Here is a 23,146-nt window from a genome sequence, read left to right on the forward strand (position 1 = left end):
AGTACTTCTTCATTGTCCAATGTAGTCGAAGCTATGAATTAGTCAAATGTAGTCCGGAGGCCAGAAAGGGGGTCAGTTCCATTCCTATTGAATTTCACCGTAGGAAAGCATTTAAATCCATGCATTGACTGGAACGTAGATGGCATTGACCCTCCCTCTGCTAGATGCCATTGAATCCATTGTCTTGTTGATTTGATTTATTTTGCGGTAAAACGTTACTACAGTTTAAAAAGTACACCGAAATCCCAGAGAATAACACAAGCAAGCTTGAGATACACTTACTTACATATGCTCTCTCTTCACCCAGGCTCCTTCTGTGACTTTGAGAGTGACTCTTGTGGCTGGCATGAGTATGGCTTTGCCCAGGGCGATGGTTTCGACTGGGTCAGGGGCTCAGCAGTGACCGTACCACTGGACCACCAGGGCCAGATCCCTCCTCTGGACCACTCCACCAACAGCAGCCAGGGTAGGAGGGAGGTGTCGCTGTCAACACAAGACCACACAACACTCCAAACACAGCAGAGTAACGCTTAGCTCTGGTCCAGGGTGTTACGTGCTGCTTCCTAACAGCATCAGTGTCAGAAAATCGCACCTAGCACCTTGAACCAGAGCTAGGCAACACTGCGACTGCGGTCTGAAAATAGTTATCTCCCCCACCCCCCACAGAGCGAGCTAATGGAATAAGCACAGAGGTGTGATTGCCCGATAAGAGGCTGTGTGGTGTCGGCTCGATGCTGTCGGTTTGGAAATAAGAGGCAGAATAAAATAATATTACTCACAGATTAAATCAATCACTTCTTCAGAAAATGCCCCGGCTGGTGATTCTGTAAGTACAGAGCCGGAGAGAGCAGCGGCGTCTGGAGAGAGAGAAACGCTTTCTCAGCCATCTGAATAATAGAGGGGAAATCGACATCTCCCCCGCCTGGTATTAAAAACCACACACCTCTGCGCAGTATTTCACCCACTCCCAAACTTTACGTGCTCTTCTTCCTCTGCATTTTCAAATATATATTTTTTTGTAATCAGGTTAATTGTTGTACGTTTATGGTTTCTTCCTCATGTTTTTTTTTATATGGGATATATTTTTTATATTCCTCCCTCCCTCTCTCCCCCCTCCTTCCTTCTCTCCGTCCATTTCTCTCAGCTCTGCTATTTTCAGGTTTTTATGCTGTTGTAAAGTTCTCCTCTGCCTCTGGTTTTGAAAAGCTTTCCCTTCTCATTCCAGGCCACTTTATGTTTGTCTTGAAGAACAGTAGCAGTATTTCCCAGAAGGCTTTTCTCCGGGGCCCCCAGTACCGCCAGTCAGCCTCTGGGTGCACCATGACCTTCTGGTGAGGATGATGACCCTGTTATCTTACAAACGCCATTAGAAGATTCCATTCCTCATGGTTCAGTAATGGGCCTGATGTTATTTCCACACTGGGGTGCCTCAGGGTATAGCTTGTGATTATCTCAGTTCAGTAGCTCACTTTCTCTATGGGGCACCGTGACATTGTGGTACATACAAAATATTTACCGCTGTCTCTCTCAAGAAAATAGGCATGAATTGAGATAAAGCTGAATTTCTCCTGAACTCATTGGTCTGTAGATATATCACATGCCTATCTAAAGCTCTGCTGTTTAAAACTGCCAATTTGAGTTATAGATGTTCAAGTGCAGTATTTCACTAGCTCTGCCTCTCTCTCTCTCCCTCTCTTTTTGCTCTATGAGCATATCCCATTACGTAGCTTCAGTCAGTAGTGAGACGTGCATCTGAATCGGTCACATTATGACACTTTTATGGCTGTTTAACATCCCTGTCAGAAGACAGATGGTATATTTCCTTTGGATGATTGGAATGCTACATTTGTCAGAAAATTGCAGTTCAAGGGTTTATCAATTTCGTTTTCTCCAGAGCAAGCAGAAATGTTCACGTTTAATGTCCGGCATGTTACATTATCATTCCTAGACAAATCATTACCTCATCTCAAGAAATGAAGTACACTTCAACAGAAAACTGTGATGGGTTGCAAATCAGCCTGGTCAAATGGCTGTTATGTATCAGTAGTATGTAATGACTGCATCCCAAATGGCCACCTATTCCCTACATAGTGCACTACTTTGACCAGAGCCAAGTAGTGCACTATAGAGGGAATAGTTTGCCATTTGGGACGCAAACTATTATCCCTCTCTACCCCCACACACCCAGGCATTATAACTCAGGCATCTCGGTGGGGGCTGCAGAAATGTACCTGCGTATCGCTGGCATGGACAACACCACCGTGCTGTGGCAAACCCTCTATAACCAAGGGAACCACTGGAACCGGGTCACGGTGCAGCTGGGCCGAATCACTCAGCCCTTCCAGTTCTTATTGGCTAAGCTCAGCCTGGGCGTGTTTGATGGAGTCTCCGCCCTGGACGACATCAGCTTCCAGAACTGCTTGTTGCCCCCAGCGGTGGAGGCGGGGCAGTGCCCCAGCCACACCCACTTCCACTGCTTGCGGAGCCGGGCATGTGTGGAGCACCTGCAGCTTTGTGACCTGGTGGACGACTGTGGGGATGGCTCGGACGAGGAGGACTGCTGTGAGTCATACTCACACAGACAGACACATAGGCAACCATACAATCAAAATAGAATGTACAGTATATGTGTGAGATACTAGAACATACAACAAAATAGGAACGTTTTGGCTAAGCACTTGGCTCTTATAGCACCATATTTTGTGGGACGATAACAGGAAAACTCTTTCTCTCTGTCAATATTGTCTTCCTCTCCATCTCTTCCTCTCTCAGCCGCTGAGCTGATTTGTGACTTTGAACAGGGACTGTGTAGCTGGACCCAGGAGCAGAGCCACAAGGGAGGTGACATCTTTGACTGGACGCACATCCAGGGCCCAACACCCACCCTCCAAACTGGCCCCTGGAAGGACCATACCCTGGGCAACGTCAACGGTCACTACCTGTACATCGAGTCCTCTGCCCCCCAGGAGTTTAAGGACACGGCTGTGCTGGTCAGCCCAGTGTTCCAGCCTACCCTGAACCGTGGTAACGGAATGCCCAGCCTCGCCACAGGCCCCCGCCACCCCTGTGTGTTCCGCTTCCACTACCACATGTTTGGGTCTCATGTGTTCCGCCTGGCCGTGTACATGAGGACCACCAAGCCCGGCCACGGTCACATGCTGTGGGTGCGCTACGGCGACCAGGGCAACCTGTGGCACAGGAAAACTCTCTACCTCAACAGCGCCAAGCCCTTCCAGGTAACTAGGGTTGCAAAATTCTGGTAAACTTTCCCAAAATTCCCAGGTTTTCTAGAAATCCCAGATTGGACGTTTCCTGGAATCAGGAGGGAATAAGCAGGAAATTGGGGAATCCTCCAATCAGGATTTCTGGACAAACAGGGAATTTGGGGAAAGTTCCCTCTTTTGCAAACCTATAGGTAACTCATTCAAAACTCTTCAAATTAGTGCCAGAGAGAATCTTTATATGTGATGGTTTATTGATGTTGTCGTCTGGTGAGCCTTTCTGAGGGATGGTTGGTTTAGTGGTGTTTCTGCTATCAAACCACACTTGTACCTCCTAAAGAGATGCCCGTCACTGCTCTGAGACTCAACCGAAAACAGTCCACATTGACATCAGCAGGTCAACTGTTCACTTCCAATCGGACAACACAAATTGCATGCTGTAGTTAAAAAAAGTCTTCACTTGAGTTCCTTGTGGTTCTAAAGCCCATTTTTTTGCATATCTGATTGGAAGCTGTTCTTTTTCCTGCAGTCTGAATAGCCAAAAAAGCACATTGAATCAGATATTTCAATCGACATTTCAAACCACTTTTGTAGGTGGTTTGAAATCAGATACAAATCTGATTCTTGGCCATGCGACTTGATCTGATTTATTAGTCCTCAAGTGGTTTTTAGACTGTTATTTGGCACATCTTGTTGCTTGCTAGCTACTCTGACATTTTTGACAAGAACAAGTTGTAGCTAACGGGCTTGTTAATTGTTTACAAACAAATTAGTGAATGTGCTAGAAAGCGTAACAGCTACCTAGCTAGCTAGTTGACTGCTGTGGATAGTCAAAAAGGACTTGTTTTGAAAGTTGCATATTTTTTAAGTGTTCTTATACTATGATTTTTTTTTTTTTTAAGATTTAAAGTTTTATTAACAAACAAAACACATTCCACATTCAAATGTGGCAGACATAAATAATATAATAAATAAAACAAAAACAAAAACATATTTGCAGCAGCACTATCTGTGATCATAGCTATTTCCAGCTTTAGCTGAGACAACGAGCAAGGAATTTGTTTTGCAGCACCTTACAAAACATGTACAGTATATACACACATTTCTCTAATCACCCCATTCACTCTGTCCAGTTTTGAAATATAGTTGTGTAGTGGAGACCAATCTATCAAACCTGGGCTGTCTCTTGCAGATGTTATAAGTGAGCTTTTCAAGAGGAAGAAAATCAACATGTTAAATGTAGGAGAAGAATTAGAAGCCCACAGTAGGTAGTGATAGTATGTGTCACGTTCCTGACCTGTTTTCTCTTGTTTTGTATTTATTTAGTATGGTCAGGGCGTGAGTTGGGTGGGTTGTCTATGTGTTGTTTTCTATGTTGGGGTTTTGTGCGTTCGGCCTGGTATGTTTCTCAATCAGAGGCAGCTGTCAATCGTTGTCCCTGATTGAGAATCATACTTAGGCAGCCGGGGTTCACGTGTGTGTTTGTGGGTGTTTGTCTTTCGTGTTAGTATTCGTGCCACACGGGACTGTTTTTCGGTTGGATTCTATTTGTTAATTTGTTTCATTGTAGTGTTCAGTTTATTTTATAATAAATTATGGACACTTTCCACTCTGCGTCTTGGTCCGATCCCTACACCTCCTCTTCAGACGAAGAGGAGGAAATCTACCGTTACAGAAACACCCACCACCAAAGGACCAAGCGGAGTGGAAAAGGGCAGCAACAGCAGCAGCAGCAGCGGCCAAAAACCCAGGACTCCTGGACTTGGGAAGAGATCCTGGACGGCAAAGGACCCTGGGCTCAGCCAGGGGAATATCGCCGTCCCAAGGCGGAGTTGGAGGCAGCGAAGGCAGAGAGGCGCTGGTATGAGGAGGCAGCGCGGCGACGCGGTTGGGAGCCCGAGAGTCAGACCCAAAAATTTCTTGGGGGGGGGCACACGCGGAGTGTGGCAAAGCCGGGTAGGAGACCTGAGCCAACTCCCCGTGCTTACCGTGGAGTGAGAGGGCGTCGTACTGGTCAGACACCGTGTTATGCGGTGGAGCGCACGGTGTCCCCAGTACGCGTGCTTAGCCCAGTGCGGGCTATTCCACCTCGCCGCACTGGTAGGGCTAGGTTGGGCATCGAGCCGGGTGTCATGAAGCCGGCCCAACGCATCTGGCCTCCAGTGCGTCTCCTCGGGCTGGCGTACATGGCACCAGCCTTACAAATGGTGTCCCCGGTTCGCCAGCATAGCCCAGTGCGGGCTATTCCACCTCGCCGCACTGGCAGGGCTACGGGGACCATTCAACCTGGTAAGGTTGGGCAGGCTCGGTGCTCAAGAGCGCGTGTGCTCCTTCACGGTCCGGTAATTCCGGTGCCACCTCCACGTACCAGTCCTCCGGTGGCAGCCCCCCGCACCAGGCTGTCTCTCCATTTTCTCTCTCCAGTTGCTCCCACCTGTCCAGCGCTGTCAGAGCCTTAATCCTCTACAGCGCAGCCAGAGTCTGAACTGCCTGCCTGCCCAGCACTGTCTGAGCTGCCTGCCTGCCCAGCGCTGTCTGAGCTGCCTGCCTGCCCAGCGCTGTCAGAGCTGTCCGTCTGTCCCGAGCCGTCAGAGCTGTCCGTCTGTCCCGAGCCGTCAGAGCTGTCCGTCTGTCCCGAGCCGTCAGAGCTGCCCGTCTGTCCCGAGCCGTTAGAGCTGCCCGTCTGTCCCGAGCCGTCAGAGCTGCCCGTCTGTCCCGAGCCGTCAGACCTGCCCGTCTGTCCCGAGCCGTCAGAGCTGCCCGTCTGTCCCGAGCAGCCAGAGCCGTCCGCCGGACAGGAGCAGCCAGAGCCGTCCGCCGGACAGGAGCAGCCAGAGCCGTCCGCCGGACAGGAGCAGCCAGTGCCGTCCGCCGGACAGGAGCAGCCAGTGCCGTCCGCCGGACAGGATCCGCCAGGGCCGGCCAGCCAGGATCCGCCAGAGCCGGCCAGCCAGGATCCGCCAGAGCCGGCCAGCCAGGATCCGCCAGAGCCGGCCAGCCAGGATCAGCCAGAGCCGTCCAGCCAGGACCAGCCAGAGCCGTCCAGCCAGGACCAGCCAGAGCCGTCCAGCCAGGACCAGCCAGAGCCAGCCAGCCAGGATCCGCCAGAGCCAGCCAGGATCCGCCAGAGCCAGCCAGCCAGGATCTGCCCCTCAGTCCGGTGCTGCCCCTCAGTCCGGTGCTGCCCCTCAGTCCGGTGCTGCCCCTCAGTCCGGTGCTGCCCTTTGGTATAGTGGGATTGACATGGAGGGTGGTTGTTAGGAGGAGGCCACGGGGGCGAGTAAGGAGGCGGACAAAGACATTGTTAAGGTGGGGTCCACGTCCCGCGCCAGAGCCGCCACCGCGGACAGACGCCCACCCAGACCCTCCCCTAGAGTTTTAGGGGGTGCGCCCGGAGTTCGCACCTTGAGGGGGGGGTTATGTCACGTTCCTGACCTGTTTTCTCTTGTTTTGTATTTATTTAGTATGGCCAGGGCGTGAGTTGGGTGGGTTGTCTATGTGTTGTTTTCTATGTTGGGGTTTTGTGCGTTCGGCCTGGTATGATTCTCAATCAGAGGCAGCTGTCAATCGTTGTCCCTGATTGAGAATCATACTTAGGCAGCCGGGGTTCACGTGTGTGTTTGTGGGTGTTTGTCTTTCGTGTTAGTAAGACGAAGAGGAGGAAATCTGCCGTTACAGTATGTGATAGTCCTAAACACATTTTCTCTGTCTGGATCAAGAACAAAGTCCTGTTGGACATTAAGAAGATAGAGACACGGGGTCATATCAAACTGTACATCTAGTATGTTCTGTGCAGCAGTATGTATGGATTGCCCAAATCTGATCATCTCTCTACAACTCCAAAATACATGCATATACAGTAAGTTCCACTTTCAGAGGTACATCTTTTACAATCAGGAGAAATGTCTGTATTCATTCTATAGAGAAATCTGTAAAAAAAAAGATATATATATTTTTTTTTATATTAGTAGAGGAGCAGTATACCCTGTCGCAAACATCCGCCCCATAACTCTTCACTGAGTCAGACAAAGGTCCTTTTCCCAGATTATTTTCAAAGGGGTAAAGGAGGAGCCCACATTCTCAAAAAGGAGTCTATAGATATAGGAGATTTTGCCTTTGGTGGATTGTGCTGTGGCAAGAAGGGTCTCGACTTCATTCAGCTGAGCTCCAAAGCTCCCCTTGGAAGTGAATGAGGAAATGACGTGTCTAATATGAAGATGTTTTTGAAAAAAAATTGGATCTTGGCACATTGAATTCACTGCAGAACTCTTGAAAGGATTTCAGTATAGTTGTGTTCTGATGAAACAGATCTGAAATGGTCCTAATCCCTAGAGTATGCCGAAGATGAAAGTTGGCATCACTCAGGGCTTTGGGCAAGTCCGGGTTGCATATTATAGGTGAGTGAGAGCATATCTGTGAGGAAATGCCAAGGTATTTTCTTACAGTCCTTCCATGCAAGTAGGACATTGTAAATCACAAAGGTTTTGGGTATGTTGCCCACTTCACTAAAGTTATTCCTGAATGTAATTGAGCGTAGGGGCAATGGACCACAGGATTGGGCCTCTATCTGAACCTACATTGAGTCTTGTCTGTTTGTGATCCATGTTAACATGTTGTGGATTTGTAGTACAATTGAAGGCCGGGAAGTGCAAAACTCTTATATTCAGGTTTCGATAGAATGGAGAACTTGATCCTAGGTTTTTTATTGCCCCATATAAATTTAGTGATGCTTTGGTTGCTTGTTTAGAAAAAATAAACTGGGAGATAACATGGGAGCATCTGAAATAAATAGTTCAATCTAGGGAGGATGTTCATCTGGATAGCATTGATTCTTCCGACTAAGCTAATTGGGAGGGAAATCCAGGTTAGGAGATCATTCTTGATTCGATCCAGGAGTGGGAGACCATTTTCCTTGAAAAGGCAATTCAGGTCTGGTGTTACAAAGATTCCAAGGTACGGGAAGAGTGTCTTCATAGAGCTGGTGAGTCGAAGATTGAAAGGGAAAACAATGGATTTGTTCAAATATATCTTATATCCTGACAACTTGCCGTACTGAGCAATTGTGTCTAAAATGGGAGGGTGGGATTTCTCAGGGTTGGATATGTAGAGCAAGACATGATCTGCGTAGAGGGAAATCTTGTTCTAAAGGCCGCCTGCAGAAACCCCCATGATACTTGGATCGCTCCTCATCAACTCCACCCGCAACAAGTAGAGCAGGGGGGACAGCGAGCATTCCTGTCTTGTTCCACATCTCAAAGGGAATCTGTGTGAGTTCAGACCGTTAGTAGACACCATGGCATTTGAATGAGAATATAGGGACTTCATCCATTTACTAAAGTTTGGTGCCCATATTGAACTTTTCTAAGACTGAGAACAGAAAGCTCCACTCCATCCTGTCAAACGCTTTCTCAGCATTCAGTGAAGCCAGCAGGCCAGAGGTCTTTTGTGCGTTTACATGATCTATAATATCAAAAAGACGGTTTGGTCCGCTTTTATTATTTTGGGAAGAAAAGTGTTTCGTCATTTGGCGAGCAATTTGGTAATTATTTTGTAGTCGAAAACCAACAAGCTTATGGGCTAGAAGGACGAGCAGGATAGAGGGTCCTTGTCTTTTTTTGAGCAACACTGTAATGCGAGCTGTGTACATAGAGTCTGGGACAGCTCAGTTTTCACAAAAACCATCCAGCATTGGCATGAAAATGGGGCTAAGCTGGGACCAAAAAGCTTTGTAGAACTCTCTGGGAAATTCATCTGGGCCTGGGGACTTGTTAGGTGGCATGGAGATAATTGCCTCTCGGTCCTCCTCGGGAGTGAAGGGGGAGTTGATCTTCTTGGTCGGTCTCCGATAGTTTTGGTAGCGAGATTCCTCTATGAAGGAAGCGAGTTCTGCTTCTGTATGTTTTCTCTCAGAAGTATATAATTTGCAGTAGAAATCATGAAAAGTCAAATGTATCTTATCTGGATCGTAAGTGACTTCGTCATCTTCTGTTATGATTGCATGCTTGGACTGCTCTTTTTTAAACTGGTATGCAAGCAATCTGCTAGGCTTGTTGCTATACTCATGGTATTTCTTCACTCATGGTGAAGAAAACATATTTTTTTATCTCTCGAGTATAGTCCAAGTTTAGTTTGGCTTTGGCTGCTTTTAGTTGACTCCAGAAGGAGCTGTCTGTTGATTGTTTGGAAGCACCTGCACCTGTGTGCTTCCATTGCTTTTTTCTTAGAGGAAGCATATGCAATTAGATAACCTCTTAGTGTGGCTTTGGGAGCGTCCCACATTGTGGCCGGAGAAACAGTAGAGTCTTTGTTGTCTTGTGTGTAGTCGTCTGTCCATGAAGTGACCAATGTATGGAATGCTTTGTTTTATAACACGGAGGTGTTGAATTTCCAAATTCTTTGACCTCGGGATGTTTTTGCAGAGGTCAAAGCAGAGGTCGGACAAAGACATGATCTGAAAGTGCTATGGGTTCGATTGTACAAGTGGCAGAAGTCATGAAATTCACTGGGATAAAATTGTCATCTATACGAGAGTAGGTGTTATGGACATCGGAGTAGTGTGTATAGTCCATAGATGAGCTATTAGTCTCTCTCCAGATATCTATCAGTCCCATCGCTTTAGTAAGAGAGTTCAACATCTTTGCCGATCTAGGGTTTGTGGTGGGGACTTGAGATGATTTGTCCAGAGTTGAGTTGAGGGCACAATTAAAATCTCCAGTCTGCCAAAAGAAACACAATGCTCATTGAACAGGGTTATCATTTTTAACATGAAGGAGTATCTGTGTTAGGGGCGTATATATATTTAAGATAGTAATTGGTTGCCCATACAGTGACCCAGTTATTATAGTAAATCTTCCCTCTGGATCAGATATGTTTTTGTCAATTATGAATGGAACATGCTTATGGATAAGTATGGCTGTGTCTCTATTGTTAGATTTGAAAGATGAGAAATACACCTGTCCCACCCAAGCTCTGCTCAGTTTAGCGTGTTCGCTAAACTGGCACCACAGGAGGTGTGTTTCTTGTAATAGCGCAATGTCTGCTTTTTCCTTTTTGAGAGCACATAGTATCTTTTTCCGTTTTATTGCAGGACCTAGCCCATGGCGGTTCCATGTCAGTAGATCTAAGGTACGAGCCAAAGTCATTGTACAGTTATCAAACTCTAGTGCAAGTCATCTCTGGGCATGGGTGGATAATAGTTACAGCTGCGATCGCATGAAATTTAAAAAAAGAACAATCTCTGAACACCCCAGCCGAATTCCCAAACAACTCGACATATTGTTTCCTGTTGGATCTGTTAACCCCAAACTTAGTCACAATTCTGTTTCCGAAAAATGCGAACAATGCCTCATCCTCTCCGCCCCGCATTAACTGAGTGACAATGTAGCATCCGTCCAGGCCACAGTTAAAAAGAGAGGGAGAGTGGTCTAGGGCACTGCATCGCAGTGCTAGCTGCGCCACCAGAGTCTCTGGGTTCGCGCCCAGGCTCTGTCGCAGCCGGCCGCGACCGGGAGGTCCGTGGGGCAACGCACAATTGGCATAGCGTCGTCTGGGTTAGGGAGGGTTTGGCCGGTAGGGATATCCTTGTCTCATCGCGCTCCAGCGACTCCTGTGGCGGGCCGGACGCAGTGCGCGCTAACCAAGGGGGCCAGGTACACGGTGTTTCCTCCGACACATTGGTGCGGCTGCCTTCCGGGTTGGAGGCGCGCTGTGTTAAGAAGCAGTGCGGCTTGGTTGGGTTGTGCTTCGGAGGACGCATGGCTTTCGACCTTCGTCTCTCCCGAGCCCGTACGGGAGTTGTAGCGATGAGACAAGATAGTAATTACTAGCGATTGGATACCACGAAAATTGGGGAGAAAATGGGATAAAAAAAAAAAGAGAGGGAGAAATAAAGTAAGTACAAGCAATATCCCAGCCTACAAATAAATCCTCCAAAGGACATAGGCTTAATCCCGAGTGGCGCAGCGGTCTAAGGCACTGCAACTCAGTGCTAGAGGCGTCACTGCACACACCCTGATTCGAATCCAGGCTGTATCCCAACCGGCCGTGATTGGGAGTCCCATAGGGCGGCATACAATTGGTCCAGCGTCGTCCAGGTTGGGCCGGTGTAGGCCGTCATTGTAAATAAGAATTTGTTCTTAACTGACTTGCCTAGTTAAATAAAGGTTAAATTAAAAAAACAGAAATGAGGGAACAAATCCCTAAGAGGAATCTATAGGATAAGTTATTTGTTATATCAACAGAATAATAAGGCAAACATACACATCAACATCAACTTGACACACTGATCCTCTCGTTAGGTCTGTTGATGTGTCTGCCAAATAGCCTATATGTTCTACAGACAAGATAACACGCTGTAAATGGTTAATTTTCTCACTTCACATAAAATGTGAAATAAAAGAAGGCTAAAACCTTAGTAGGCCTAAGTTAGGCTAGAGGGCATATCCCTTTCTCATATAAAACGTTAGTAGGCCTAGGTTAGGCTATAGGGCATATCCCTCTCTCATATAAAACGTTAGTAGACCTAGGTTAGGCTATAGTGTATATCCCTCTCTCAGATAAAACGTTAGTAGGCCTAGGTTAGGCTATAGGGCATATCCCTCTCAGATAAAACGTTAGTAGGCCTAGGTTAGGCTATAGGACATATCCCTCTCTCATATAAAACGTTAGTAGGCCTAGGTTAGGCTATAGGACATATCCCTCTCTTATATAAAACATTAGTAGGCCTAGGTTAGGCTATAGGGCATATTCCTCTCTAAGATAAAACGTTAGTAGGCCTAGGTTAGGCTATAGGGCATATCCCTCTCGCAGCCAAAATAAAATAAATAAAAGGATGTCTTCAACAGAGGATGAGGTTGGCAGTTGTTGGGCCTTGGGAAGGGACGTGTTCTCATGCTCCTGGCTAATGGGGCTAGTTTTTTCTGAAGCTAGCTGTTTCTTGGAGGCTTTTTCCGTGGCTATTGCTCGAGTCCGGCTAAAAATGTCACATGTAATGTTGCCTTTTGTGGCCGCCATGGCTATTTTGACTATAGCTAATGGGGTTTAACTTGAAGTGGAGGTAAGATTAAGAATTGGAAATGAAGTCCCGTGATCTCCCTTACAGTATGATTTTGAACACTCAAAACAACTGGGAAGCGTCCATGGCAGGCATTGTTGTCACCTTAGCTAGCTACATAACCTCTGAGTGATAAAAAAGCATGAGCACCACCACCAATCAACCTACACTTCTGCGCACACACCCATTGTTACTATGACAACTAGCGTAGCCATGATAGCAAATGACTGCTGTCTGAACACACACAAATTCAATTTGGTCACTTGTAACTTGCTGTTTGGGCAGTCAGAATTCCAAAACAGATTTGAAAAAGAAAACTGATTTGAGCATTAAGGTCTGCGGTGTGAACAAGGCTTAATTGCACTGAAGCAAAGAGGGCCTGATTTAAGTCACTAGCTAATATGCTGTAGTCAGGGGTTGTCACGTTCTTCCCTAGACTCGGCATATCTCCCCTCTGTCCAATAAACTTGGGTTTATTCCAGCTCACATCCAATTAACAGTCCAGATTAATTGGCTCAGGCCTGAGGTGAGCTGTAGGAGGAGTAAAAGCAGCCCTCTAAGGGTGGAGGAGATAGGCTCACTACATACACTCTCTCACTCACTCACTCACTCAGTCACTCACTCACTCAGTCACTCAGTCACTCACTCAGTCACTCACTCACTCACTCACTCACTCACTCACTCACTCACTCACTCACTCACTCACTCACTCACTCACTCACTCACTCACTCACTCACTCACACGTTGCTCTATCAGTCCGAATTACGGGGGAGCCAGGGAGAGGTAAGATCTGCTGAATGAGACATGACTTCCTCTAAACTCAACAAAAGTCTAACTTTGGGGGATGGTATCTAAATATTGATAATTTGACCGGGACGCGCACCGACAGCAAGATGCATCAACCTCGTAGAAGAAAACATTTGAGCAAGCGAAACAGCGCCCCTTTGTCTCAGTATGTGTAGCCCATGTATCTGATACTGTCTGGCCAAAAAGAGTATGACAATTCACCGCTCTCTCCAGTGAGATAGATTGAGCCACTTGCAAATTGAAGGAAAATTATGAAACATTCTTCCATACTTTTTTTGTCGTTCACATTTTTGGGGAAGCGTGGCTTCCCGTGGCATCCATGAATACACACCACTGTAGTGACAATAACCAAATGTCATTATACTTATGGTGTTTGTAACAGATATCTCTTAACATTTATCAAATGGCACGTGCACAGTGCACTGTTTGGATGCTGGAATTATGGACGAGCGTGCACAGCCGCAGGTAGCCTACTTTTTGAAGTGATTTGCTTCACAATCAGATGAAAACATCATGAATGGTTGTGTTCGTGCCACATTAAAATGTAATACATGTTTACTGTTAAATTAGGTCTTTATTATTAGGCCCATACAAAATATTAGGCCCCATAGGCTCCCCCGAATGTCATTGTATAATTCGCACTCTGTGTGGATTTCTAATATACTGAACAAAAATATAAATGCAACATGCAACAATTTCAAAGATTTTACTGAGTTACAGTTCATATGAGGAAATCAGTCAATTTAAATTAATTCACTAGATTCTAATCTATGGATTTCACATGACTGGGAATACAGATATGCATCTGTTGGTCACAGATACCTTAAGGGGTCACAATGGGCCTCAAGATCTCGTCACGGTATTTTTGTGCATTCAAATTGCCATAGATAAAATGCAATTGTATTCGTTGTCCGTAGCTTATGCCTGCCAATACCATAACCCCACCGCCACAATGGGGCACTCAGTTCACAACGTTGACATCAGCAAACTGTTCGCCCACAAAACGCCATACACATGGTCTGTGGTTGGGAGACCGTGTGGCTCAGTTGGTAGAGCATGGCGCTTGCAACGCCAGGGTTGTGGGTTCATTCCCCACGGGGGGACCAGGATGAATATGTATGAACTTTCCAATTTGTAAGTCGCTCTGGATAAGAAATGACGTAAATGTAATATGTACTGCCAAATTCTCTAAAACTACATTGAAGGTGGCTTAGGGTAGAGAAATGAACATTATATTCTCTGGCAACAGCTCTGGTGGACATTCCTACAGTCAGCATGCCAATTGCACACTCCCTCAACATTTGAGACATCTGTGGCATTGTGTTGTGTGACAAAACTGCACATTTTAGAGCACAAGGTGCACCTGTGTAATGATCCTGCTGTTTAATCAGCTTCTTGTTATGCCACACCTGTCAGATGGATGAATTATCTTGGTAAAGGAGAAATGCTCACTGACAGGGATGTAAACAACATTTGAGAGAAATAAGATTTTTGTGCGTATGGAAAGGAACCTTTCTGGGGGTCTTTTATTTCAGCTCATGAAACATGGAACCAATACTTTACATGTTGCGTTTATATTTTTGTTCAGTATAGAACAGACCTGGGGATGGTCAGTGGTGGAGTATTTCATTAGCCTGCTAGCTACCAGTTAATTGGATTTGAAGAGAGGCGTTGGAGTAAATGGTGTAGTGCAATTTATTTTAGGTGAGAGAGCGCAATAAAAACAGAATTACTTAATCATTTCTGAATCAAAATTTGTAGCCTGTTGAATATCATTGTAGAGTTGGTCTATGCATAAAATGCATCCTCCAATTGCAATGTCTGCCTATGCCCACACGTATTGTCACAAGAACATTTACATATTTAATTCCCTCAAACACCAAGTTAAACTGCATGCCAATCATTTGATCTCAATCAGTTTCATGGGAATATGCATTTAGATGTTGAATTACTGTTTTGTGAGCGAATTTAAGCATACAGCGTTATCAATCTATTATCCTTTCTCGTAGGCCTATTTTGTTTCAATCAAAGCATGCAGTGCGTTCGGAGAGTATTCAGACCCTTGACTTTTTGTTATGTTACGGCCTGATTCTAAAATGGATTAAGTACCATTTTCTTCTCATCAACCTACACACAATACCCCAAATGACAAAGTGAAAACAGGCTTTTAGAATGTTTTTGCAAATGTATAAAAAAAAAACAGAAATACCTTATTTACATAAGTATTCAAACCCTTTGCTATGAGACACGAAATTGAGCTCAGGTGCATCCTGTTTCCATCGATCGTCCTTAATGTTTCTACAACTTGATTGGAGTCCACCTGTGGTAAATTCAATTGATAGGACATGATTTAGAAGGCACACACCTGTCTATATAAGGTCCCACATTTGACAGTGCATGCCAGAGCAAAAACCATGCTATGAGGTCGAAGGAATTGTCGAGGCACAGATCTGGGGAAGGGTACCAAAAAATGTCTGCAGCATTGAAGGTCCCCAAGAAAAGTGGCCTCCATCATTCTTAAATGGAAGAAGTTTGGAACCGCCAAGACCCTTCCTAGAGCTGGCCGCCCGGCCAAACTGAGCAATCGGAGGAGAAGGGCCTTCGTCAGGGAGGTGACCAAAAACCCAATGGTCACTCTAACAGAGCTCCAGAGTTCCTCTGTGGAGATGGAAGAACCTTCCAGGAGTACAACCATCTCTGCAGCACTCTACCAATCAGGCCTTTATGGTAGAGTGGCCAGACAGAAACCAAGATTGAACTCTTTGGCCTGAATGCCAAACGTCATGTCTGGAGGAAACCTGGCACCATCCCTACAGTGAACCATGGTGGTGGTTCATGCTGTGGGGATGTTTTTCAGCGGCAGGGACTGGAGGACTAGTCAGGATCGAAAAGATGAACGGAGAAAAGTACAGAGCGCTCAGGAACTCAGACTGGGGCAAAGGTTCACCTTCAAACAGGACAATGACCAGAAGCACACAGCCAAGACAACGCAGGAGTGGGTTCGGGACAAGTCTCTGAATGTCCTTGAGTGGCCCAGCCAGAGCCCGGACTTGAACACGATTGAACATCTCTGAAGAGACCTGAAAATAGCTGTGCAGCAACACTCCCCATCCAACCTGACAGAGCTTGAGAGGATCTGCAGAGAAGAATAGGAGAAACTCCCCAAATACATGTGTGCCAAGCTTGTAGCGTCATACCCAAGAAGACTCAAGGCTGTAATCGCTGCCGAAGGTGCTTCAACAAAGTACTAAATAAAGGGTCAGAATACAAATGTAATATTTACGTTTTTTGCGTTGTCATTATGGGGTATTGTTTGTAGATTGATGAAAGGTAACAAAATATGGAAAAAGTCAAGGGGTCGGAATACTGTCCGAATGCACTGCATATCCTGCCTAGTGGCGCTCGTTGTTGAGTTTTGGCCTCATTAGTAGTTATTTTTTACTATTCAGTTTCAGATAAGAAATGACTGAGGAGGTGGTTTTGGTGTTGTAGGCCTACTATTCTACAGGATATGCTACTATGTTCAGTACTGTTATGTAAAATAATAATGAATCGTGTGATCTTGTAAACGAGCACCATTGTGAGAAGTGATAATCTTCTATTTGTAATAACAATACAAATAAGTGATGAGTAGGACTATTAGATGTAGGTCAAATCTTCATGAAGGTTATTGAGTGATTTGAGCCCCTTTCGATTCGTGGTGCAGAAAGGACAGGCAGTGAATTTGGATCCTAAATCACATGGGTATGATGGTATGGTTCATATGGTGAATCAGTATTTTTGCACATGGACAGTTTGGCGAGTTCAAGTGCGTACGACATGTTTTAGCAACCCCTGGTAGAGTTTTCTGTCTGTAACTGTTCTTGTTACATCGGATTTGGCCAACTCGTTTGGCCCAGAGAGAGAGAGAGAAGACAAGGAAGAAATCACCATTTACCTACCTATAGGCTGCTATAGTCTACACATTTATTTAGTTTGCCATTCTACCGTTTTCATGGAATTTTAGTGGTAATTAAATAGAATTTATTTAGAATTGATCGGAATCTATTTTCCAGAAATATTTGTACCAGCTTCGTGTATTCTCTAATAGGAAAAAGTGAGGGAGTGCCACTCCCCCCCGCGCTACGACAGCCCTACATCTCTGGTTGTAGTGCTTGACTTGTTCAGGACTCGTTTTGGGTTTGTGCTGAAACGACAATCTACAACTGTGTTCTGAGGTAAATTGTTCTCCGTACTGTGCTGCTCTCCTGGTAGAGCGGCAGTTACCAGGCTATAGGCTGAACCTGCTGAGGAGGTCAGAACTATGATAAGATGTCTACCTGTGTGGCTGAAAGAGACATATGGCTGCATCTCAAATTACACTCTATTCCCTATGTAGTGCACTTCTATTGACCAGTGCCCATATAGCTGTTCACTACATAGGGAATCAGTTGCCATTTGGGACACTGCCATAAAGTACAGTATAACACACTGCACTTAGATGGAAAACAAACATACACACACACACAGAGCCATACATTGTTGTTTGTGTTGGCAGATTCTGGTCGAGGGCACAGTCGGTGACGACTTCAATGGAGACATCGCCATTGATGACCTGTCCTTCCTGGACTGTGTGCTCTATAATGGTAATTAGTATACATACTTCAGCAAGACTCTGAGATATTCAACATCTATTATTATTATTATTATTATTATTTAGACCACTTCCCCTGCCATAAAACATTTTTGGGACAGCTGAGGCAAGCACACCATTTTTCTTCAGGAAGTTTTACGTTTGTAGTTGTACCTTACCACCAGCATATAAAACTGTGTCCCACTCTAGATTGAGTTACAGTTTGTTGGATGTGTTGTGTGTTATTCATTTGTTTGTTTCAGGGGACTTGCCCTCCGCGAGCCCCACCACCCCCTTCCCCCCGACGGAAGCCCCTACAGTCCAGCCCCACATCTGCCCAGAGGGGAAGTTTGTGTGTGGGGCGCACGGAGAGTGTGTGGACCAGAGCAGGGTGTGTGACTTTAGACATGACTGCTCCGATGGGTTGGATGAACAGCACTGTGGTGGGTAGTGACCTTGTTCCCTCAGATCTGGGGCCGTGTGTATATAGGATAAGGTCTTGCCTCCCCATTTAAACTTTTTCAACTGTGTGTCTCAAAGGCAAATCTGCTTGATACATATGGCCCCTGGGCTGTGATTTGACCAGAACTGGATTATTGGAATCTTTCCCTTCTCTCTCTTCCTCTCCCACCCTCTTTCTGTCCTTGCTGTGCACTCTCTTCATCCACAGAGACCACTAGAATTGTCTTGAATCAGAAATGGAATTGTTTAGAATTTTCAAAGACCATAGGTATTGTCTAATGGTGTTTGTTTGTTTGTTTGTTTCTTTCTTTCTGTGTGTCCCCCAGTGAAGGAGGTATGTGATTTTGAGGGGGGCGTTGCATGTGGCTGGGAGAGGGTCTGTCCTGCTCCCTCTGTCCTGCTCCATTCATTCCGTTGGCTCCCCGACCAGGGAAACACCGTACACCTCGGACAGCAGTACCACCGGCCAGTCATCGACCACACACTGTGAGCCACAAACACATGCACAGACACAGGCACCCATGTACACATACAGTACAGGCACACATACGTGCACACACACTAGCAACGTGCATGCCCACCTGAGGATCACTCCTTTTCAGCCATCTGAAAATCCACTTGTCACTTAAATATCACTGGATTGATGGCTTACATTTTACTGTAGTGACTCTTGCTTAGTTTTTTCCTACTAACGTAGCGACCGCGCAAAGTTTGTAATGACCTGTCAAACACACTACGCTAATGGCTGAAGTGGGCTCCATGGAATTCATTGGCTTGTGATGCATCTATAAGAATGTTGATGCTTCGTCTGGGATTTAACGCACCGGCTCGGCAATTACATCACAAGAAAGATAACTTTATTTTAGTTGGTGTTGATTTTTTGTGCAATTAAAAACAATATATATATATTATTTAACGTTTATTTAACTAGGCAATAAGAACAAATTCTAATTTACAATGACGGCCTAGGAACAGTGGGTTAACTGCCTTGTTCAGGGGCAGAACAACAGATCCTTACCTTGTCAGCTCGGGGATTCAATCCACCAACCTTTCGGTTACTGGCCCAACGCTCTAACCACTAGGCTACCTGCCGCCCCAATTGAAAAAACTAATGATTTAATACAGTTGAAAGGTTTACAAATGAAATGCGCTGAAACGAAATCAACTTCTGAAAATGAACACTCGGATTATAGTGATATTATGTCTAATCTTGCAGACAATGTAACGTATGTATAGATGGGTGTAATCTAGAGCCAAGCATTTCAATTTTTAAATGCGTGGGTATCCTTCTCTTGACACACTTGTTGAATTATGCAAGAGAATGTGACAACAGTAATTAATGAGGCAGTCTAGACCGCGCAGGTGAGTGCAGGTAGGCCTAGACACAGCAAGTGAGTGCAGGTAGCCCTAGACACAGCAGGTGAGTGCAGGTAGGCCTAGACACAGCAGGTGTGTTGTGGTTGCAGCACTGTTCCACCAATTTATATGAATTTATTAATGTGGGAAATACACCCAGTGTATATATGCAAATGAGTCACATACTTTTCTTTAGGAAATGTAAAGAAATATATATATTTTACAATAACAATTTCGATTACCATTTCTACACACACACACACCGGGGTCAAAAACTCCATCACAGCCCTCTGAGACATCCTCTGAAACTGAGTAATGATGTTTCAGATGGTTACCTGTCTGGGCTATGATTGCCTATCTGAGGGGTTGACAGTGAGAGCAGAAATCAACTCCTCCACTCTATTTCTGTCATTTCCTTTCCTCTTGTAGCCAGTGGGCCAGAGTGCAGGTGCAATCATCCCTCTTCCCTCCCCTCCTCCCTCTTTCCCTCACTCCTGCTGCAGTCCTTTACTCTTCAGTAACAGACGATCATTAAGCTCCAGCAGCCATGGAAGTGAGAGGGGGAACTCTGTCTTCTCCAAACCCAAGGGGAGCCTCTCCTCTCTTGGGTAGGAAGGGTGGAGAGGCATGGTATCCAGGGAGCTGTGAGCTTATGGAGATGGATGAAAGCTGTCAAGCGAATCGCAGCCCTCTACTCTATTCTCCCATGGTTGTAAAGGATGACTGTGATTGACAATCTGTAGGGGCCTGGGTCTAGTACAGGGAGAGATAGATGAGTTTCAGTGACCTGCCTCTGCCTCTGTGGGCGGACACTCTATGTGTGGGGTGGGAGACGGTGGAGGACTTGTCGGACGTGGAGAGCGTGTTCTTGAGCTGAGCGGGAAAAGACGAGGATGCCGTCGAGGTAGACGAACACAAACCGGTTCAAAATGTCGCGGAGAACGTCATTTAACCAGGGCCTGGAACACAGCAGGAGCGTTGGTCAGACCGAATGGCATCACCAGGTATACGTAGTGTCCGCTAGCCGTGTTGAAGGCTGTCTTCCACTCCAGGGGCAGAGTCCGTAAGGTACAGAACGGCAGGCAGGGTCAGAGCAGGCAGAGGTCAGTAATAGAGAGCAGTGTCAAAAGGTACAGAACGGCAGGCAGGCTCAGGGTCAGGAAGGGCAGAATGGTCAAAACCGGAAGAACTAGAAAACAGGGACTAAAGAGACACGGAATTACACGCTGGTCTGCTTGACAAGACAAGACGAACTGGCAACAGACAAACAGGAAACACAGGTATAAATACACAGGGGATAATGGGGGAAATCTGGAGGGGGGTAGAGACAAGCACAAGACAGGTGAAACAGATCAGGGTGTGACAACTACAGTGTATTTGTTCTTACCCAACCCTATTTCCCATAAACTAATACTTTCTGCATTTTTTATTAATTATCATATATATTGTATTGCACTTTAAGGTAATTGTCTTTCATGGTCATCTCTATTTATTGTCTCTTTTTGTTGTATGTGTCTGAACCACGGCTATAGCCTTAAATAGAATTGCCCCATGGTGACAAATAAAGTTGTTTGAATTCAATTGAATTGTGTTAATAATGTGAACCTCTAACCTCCCCTCTTCTTGTCTCTACACTAGTGGCAGTCCAGAGGGTTGGTACATGTATGCAGACAGCTCCAACGGTGGTTACGGCCACATCACCGACCTGCAGACCCCTGTCATCTCCTCCACCGGACCCCAGTGCACCTTGGGATTCTGGTATCACATGAGCGGCTTCACTGTGGGAACCCTGCAGGTGAATGAATCCCATAGAGTCTCTCAGATGTATCATCAAGAAAAGAGAAAATAAGAAGCGTTGCGTTGTTTCTGTGAAAAAATATATAAATGGTATTCATAGGAGACAAGGGTCTAAATAGACTGAGAATACGTTTTAGCTTATGTACAAAAAAAACAATGGTGAAACTAAAAGCCTGCAACAAAAAACATGGCACTTATTTTGTCATTTAAATTAAAAAGCCTTTATTGTTTTTTTATGGCAGGCTTTAAGTATTTTTTTTTTTACATAAGCTTAAACATATTTTGTTCTCAGTCTCTCAAAAGTACTTTGCACCACAATATACCATATGGTGAATAAAATACGGCTAATGGCCATGACAAAGTAAAAAAAAAAATATGTTTTATCACAAAGCTGTGGTACAATTGTGAGATTTTCTTACTGTATTTCACAGGTGTTATTGAAGTATGGAAATGTCACCCATGAAGTGTGGTCCCAGACTGGTAACCAAGGCAACAAATGGAGACGTGGAGAAGTGTTTCTCGGAATCGACCATGACTTCCAGGTCTGTCAATCATCTTGTCTTGGAGAGAACCATGTCCATAAATCCATCTGTCACAGGTCTTGTGGAGTGATTCATTCTTATTCATGCTGTTCCATGCTGGATACGAGCGTCCGCTAAATGACAAAAATATAAAACGGTTTTGTTTTGTGGACTCTTTTTTTTGGGGGGGGGGTTCATTTGCAATTCATGCTTGACTGTTACACTCAGAGGATTTCGACTCACACAGCCACAGATTGATTGTTTGACTCTGTAAAGATAATTAATCACATTTATTTTATAAAGCCCTTTTTTACATCAGCAGTTGCCACAAAGTGCTTTACAGATACCTGGCCTAAACCCCAAAGAGCAAGCAAAGCAAATGCAAAAGCACAGTGGCCAGGAAAATCTCCCTCGACGGAAGTTATCTCGGAAGAAACTGCATGCTATCACTGCATGCTATCCAATGGCTGAGTACACCCAACCAGAAACAAGACAAAGACCTGACATCAACAGTGAAATAGCAATTTTAGCCACAAATCCCCTGACCTTTGTACTGATGTCCATTAACCTTTGTCAACTAGGCCCAGTCAGATCAGCCATTCAGATAGAGCAATCAGTGTGTCCTTTAGCACTGAAGCGGTGTGTTCAAGAGCAGCTTTCTTACCATCAGAGCTTCAGTGCCCTTTCGCTCTCCCACAAAGCACTTAATCAGCCCGGGTCCTCTCTCTCATGTGAAATACAGGTAACTGCCAAAATAAAGGAAACACCAACTTAAAGTGTCTTAAAGGCGTTGGGCCACCACGAGCCACCAAAGCAGCTTCAATACGCATTGGAATAGATTCTACAAGTGTCTGGAGCTCGATTGGAGGGATGCGACACCATTAGTCCATGAGGAATTCCATAATTTGGTGTTTTGTTGATGGTGGTGAAAAACACTGTCTTAGGTGTCTCTCTAGAATCTCCCATAAGTGTTCATACACACACCCTTTAGACCTCCTATGCTCCTTTGAGACCACTCTTTCAAAATTGCTGAGATCTCTTCTTCTAGCCACGGTAGCCAAAATAATAGGCAACTGTGCATTTTATACATGACCCTAAGCATGATGGGATGTTAATTGCTTAATTAACTCAGAAAACCTCACCTGTGTGGAAACACCTGCTTTCAATATACTTTGTGTCGCTCATTTACTCAAGTGTTTCCTTTATTTTGGCAGTTACTTGTACATGACTCAGCAATTTGAAGGATGAGCTGCTTGTGTAGTATACAGCTGGTGATTTTGGGCTAGATCCTAAGTGGAACCTTATTCCCTTTATAGT

General features: G+C 45.4%; 1 protein-coding gene across 1 annotated transcript in view; it reads left to right on the forward strand.

Moving 5' to 3' along the window:
* The window catches only part of malrd1 (MAM and LDL receptor class A domain containing 1), a 130,610-nt gene that overhangs the window by 34,175 nt on the left and 73,289 nt on the right, over positions 1-23,146 (forward strand). Inside the window, exons 7-15 of the mRNA XM_071329042.1 lie at positions 308-466; positions 1,226-1,331; positions 2,189-2,562; positions 2,773-3,236; positions 17,619-17,706; positions 17,957-18,136; positions 18,482-18,641; positions 21,150-21,306; positions 21,740-21,850. Coding sequence (XP_071185143.1) covers positions 308-466; positions 1,226-1,331; positions 2,189-2,562; positions 2,773-3,236; positions 17,619-17,706; positions 17,957-18,136; positions 18,482-18,641; positions 21,150-21,306; positions 21,740-21,850 — 1,799 coding nt within the window. The remainder of the gene's footprint in view (positions 1-307; positions 467-1,225; positions 1,332-2,188; positions 2,563-2,772; positions 3,237-17,618; positions 17,707-17,956; positions 18,137-18,481; positions 18,642-21,149; positions 21,307-21,739; positions 21,851-23,146) is intronic.

Source organism: Salvelinus alpinus, chromosome 10 (assembly GCF_045679555.1).
Source record: "Salvelinus alpinus chromosome 10, SLU_Salpinus.1, whole genome shotgun sequence".
Taxonomy (NCBI): Eukaryota; Metazoa; Chordata; class Actinopteri; order Salmoniformes; family Salmonidae; genus Salvelinus; species Salvelinus alpinus.